General features: G+C 40.1%; 1 protein-coding gene across 1 annotated transcript; it reads left to right on the forward strand.

Moving 5' to 3' along the window:
* Positions 1-1738: 1738 nt before the first annotated feature.
* VCUG_02612 (uncharacterized protein) lies at positions 1739-2430 on the forward strand (the record flags this gene model as incomplete). Its single annotated transcript, XM_008077430.1, has 1 exon — positions 1739-2430. One exon carries the CDS (start codon positions 1739-1741, stop codon positions 2345-2347), a length of 609 nt encoding a protein of 202 aa, XP_008075621.1. The 3' UTR covers positions 2348-2430.
* Positions 2431-3496: the final 1066 nt, after the last annotated feature.

The following is a 3496-nucleotide window of genomic DNA, read 5'->3' on the forward strand; positions in this document are numbered from 1 at the left end:
GATTATTGTTTGTAAAGAATTCTCTTTTTGATAAATTACCGCTTTTCTCTCAACATCGAATAAAAAGACCTTCATTGAGAAATTTGACTCTAATTATCATTTTTTAGCTTTGTACATATTTTTGGCAAAAATGCAATTTTTAGTGCGTTTAAATCACAGCACTTCAACTGTGTTAATATGGACGGTATGGCATGGTAAAAAGTAGCTGATATAATAATCAAATCTGGTGATTAACTCGTGATCTGTAGAAGAGCGTTCAATTCTTCATTTTTAACATCTTCTTCTTTCCATCTTACTATCTTCCGCTTTATGACGGCGCTTGATCATTTGTTCCTATTCTCTGCGTTGTCTATGACATATTCACCCGATATATCACGTATACACCAACCTGCTCAGTTTTACCCATTTCAATCGCTGATAATGTGTTACTAGCCCGGGCCAGGTTACGCATTTTCTACGTATTTATTGAATGTTTGGCATAGGTGCTGCAATGTTATGATTACCTCGTTTAACGACGACGTGAGGAACAGAGTTGTTGCAGTGGTTAACTGCGACTAAGACGTGTTACGGGTACTGTATGAGCCGAGCAGCTTGCACACATCATGCACAAAGGATTTATATCAGTACCTTTTGATGGCTTAGAAAATGCTCGGTCAGCTTGGTTACATCGACTGTCCATTCGTGCCATCACCATTTCGGTTCTATTAACGAACGTGTTCGCATCGTTGATCCGTATCAGATGATAAAATTGATTGTCCTACGGTCCTATCGGTGCGTTCAAACGATGTAAAACAGTTACCGTGCATGTTACTTATTTCACTGAAATCCACTATCTGTGGTACAACGACCCCATGTGCAATTTATGACATTCTTTTGTTGTGAAAGCTATGCTGTAAAAATACGTAAAGCTCCTAAAGAGATTACTGGGCATCGATTAAGAATATGTAACTGTACTGAGGGATCACACCGTTTCTTGTTCCGAAAATAGAAGGAATTTTTTGGCAGGCTAATTCTGGGACATGGTGGATATTTATGAACTTGCTGGTGCATCGGTGTGATAATCCGAGCAGTATGTGCCTTTGCACCTAAACCAAATTTACACGGGTATAACGAACGAGTTACGCACATTTTTATCATGAAATGATTGATGTGCGTGCAAAATACAAAGCGATTATCATCTGGTGCGGAAGAGCAGCCTGGACACTCTTACGATGCGGTAACTCAATAAAATTTGGAGGCAACACAAAGACAGACTCATGGATACAGCAGTGCCGTAAAATGTAGACAGGGTCAAGGTGCTGATGTCCCAACATAATATTGTGCTCGATAAGGTACAAGGAGGTAATGATTTGATTTTGATCATACAACTTTGTTGGCTCTGGTCTCCTACAACCAAATTTCTATTCTATAACATCATAAAATGTTTTATCGACCTGTTGTGATAGTTATGTTTTGACATTATGCTAGCATTTTATACACTGTAACTCAAAACACTCATATCGCTTTGTACATGTCATAGGATCATGCAAAAATAAAAAAATAGTGCCTGATAAAATGGTTTCAACTACGGTGTCTAGCAATTATTCTATAGCTCAATACGAAATGTGAACGACTGCTTGCATCAAGCAGATGAAAAGTTCCTTATCATGTCATCTTCAAAGAAGACAGCGTAGACACACAGCGTCATTATGGATAAAAACGTTTTCAAAAGTATAAATATGAGCATACTTCGAGATGCATGGATATGCTCTTCATGTTCGTTTGTTTTACTGCCTGCTCTTCTGTTTTTTTAAATATCGAATGCGACCCTGATGATGGTACTTGGCAGGATGATTTGTCCCCTGACCTACCTTATAAGAGAAAAGAACTTGCCAATGGGGATGAGTCGTTTCACGTGAAAGGTTGCTTTGTAGGGTTTGCCCAGAAGAATAGCAGCGGAATCGTGACCGGCCTTAGGATGCGGGTAAGTGGAAATCTTCCTGGCGATTACATTCTTGCAGTCGGTTACGCCTTAGGCTGGGTGTCGCGAGATAAAGCAATGGAGTTGCGGGAAGCAGCCAAGGCTATTGATTTCGGGCTCACGTGTCTCGTTCCCAATTCGTGGAAATCCAGGCATGTTAAAGAAGAGGGTAATTTTCGTACCGAATGGGTAACGGAAGACCTGTTCAAGGAAAAAATTGACTGGCTTTTTATGTTTAAGCGTAGATATGAGGGTGAGAATGGGTCTTTATCGATTTCTGGGAAGTCGAAAGTCGAGCTTGATGAGGTGAAAGAGCGTGTGGTTTTTCTCCACACTCACAGCCCTATTCGTTTTTCCGAAGAGCCTGTCGGGTGCTCAATTCAATAAAAAGTTGATTATTGGTTGATTTGGTCTGGGTGGTTTGCGTTATGTGGTACAGGCTCTTCTTCGGAAAGATGGTTCTCTGTTGTTAGCGTGTGGTATAGGCAGGATGGCGCGTTTTAGTGCTATTTGTACTGCTGTCTACAGATGGAGCGATTGTGCATAGTTAATTGGGTGGAATAGGTTGGTGCTTTTTCGCTCATCCTTGATGAAGGCAGAGTTGTGGGACCGGGTGGACATAGGTATTTCATTGTTTAGCGATTAGCAGACTTTACGGCTTTGTGTCTCATGCTTAGGGTTAGGGATGGATTTCATGACAGCCCATCTTCGTAAATTCTTGAAGAAGCAGACGGCGCAGATAAGTCACTATAAGTGGTTGATAGTTTATGAAGCTAAATCTTAGCGACTGTTTCACATTGGCAGGCAATAGCTTTTTTTGCTAAAAGGGTCATATGGTGGTAAATAAACATACTCTAAAGAAATAGTGCGATACCAAGCTCAATATTAGCTGCTGGTCGTTTTAGCTGAAGAGGATGCATTCAGTCGCAACTACTCGATCATAGAGTGGGATGTAAATCTAACAGACTCTATACTTGCACCTTCAATAACGATGGTATATTGGTATGGCAAAACAATGTCAAAATCGGATTTGATGTGATTGTGAACGATGGATATGCGAGATGTGAAACAGCGAATGTATTAGGTGTAGTTGTATTCCTTTTGCGAGCAGATGAGAGAAACATTGCAATAGAAGATTGAAAGTTTTGGCAGAAGAATAAATTGTAATTATCGTGTTAGAAATCAGCAGAAGCGTAAATAAACCTGTGTCTAACAGCATCAAATGTAGGATAAAACAAGAGAGTCACACATCAGAATAAAAGAGTACGAAAGAGAGGATCATGTCGAAATTGGTAAGGAAACAATATAACACATCTCTTAGTATGTATTCGGAAATGATGCTTTTACTTAACTGTTTCTGATGTTAACCAGGCATCACATCTGCACACTCGTTGGGGATCCTTCAACAGATAATATCTGATGAAGCTGTATGTATCCCGTGCTTTGAACAACATGAGCAGAGGGTTCTGTTCATCCAACTTGCTGATCTGGTCACATATTTCACTTTTCAGCTTCTGGTATTCTGCCACCTTAGGT

This window comes from Vavraia culicis (genome assembly GCF_000192795.1).
Source record: "Vavraia culicis subsp. floridensis unplaced genomic scaffold supercont1.84, whole genome shotgun sequence".
Taxonomy (NCBI): Eukaryota; Fungi; Microsporidia; family Pleistophoridae; genus Vavraia; species Vavraia culicis.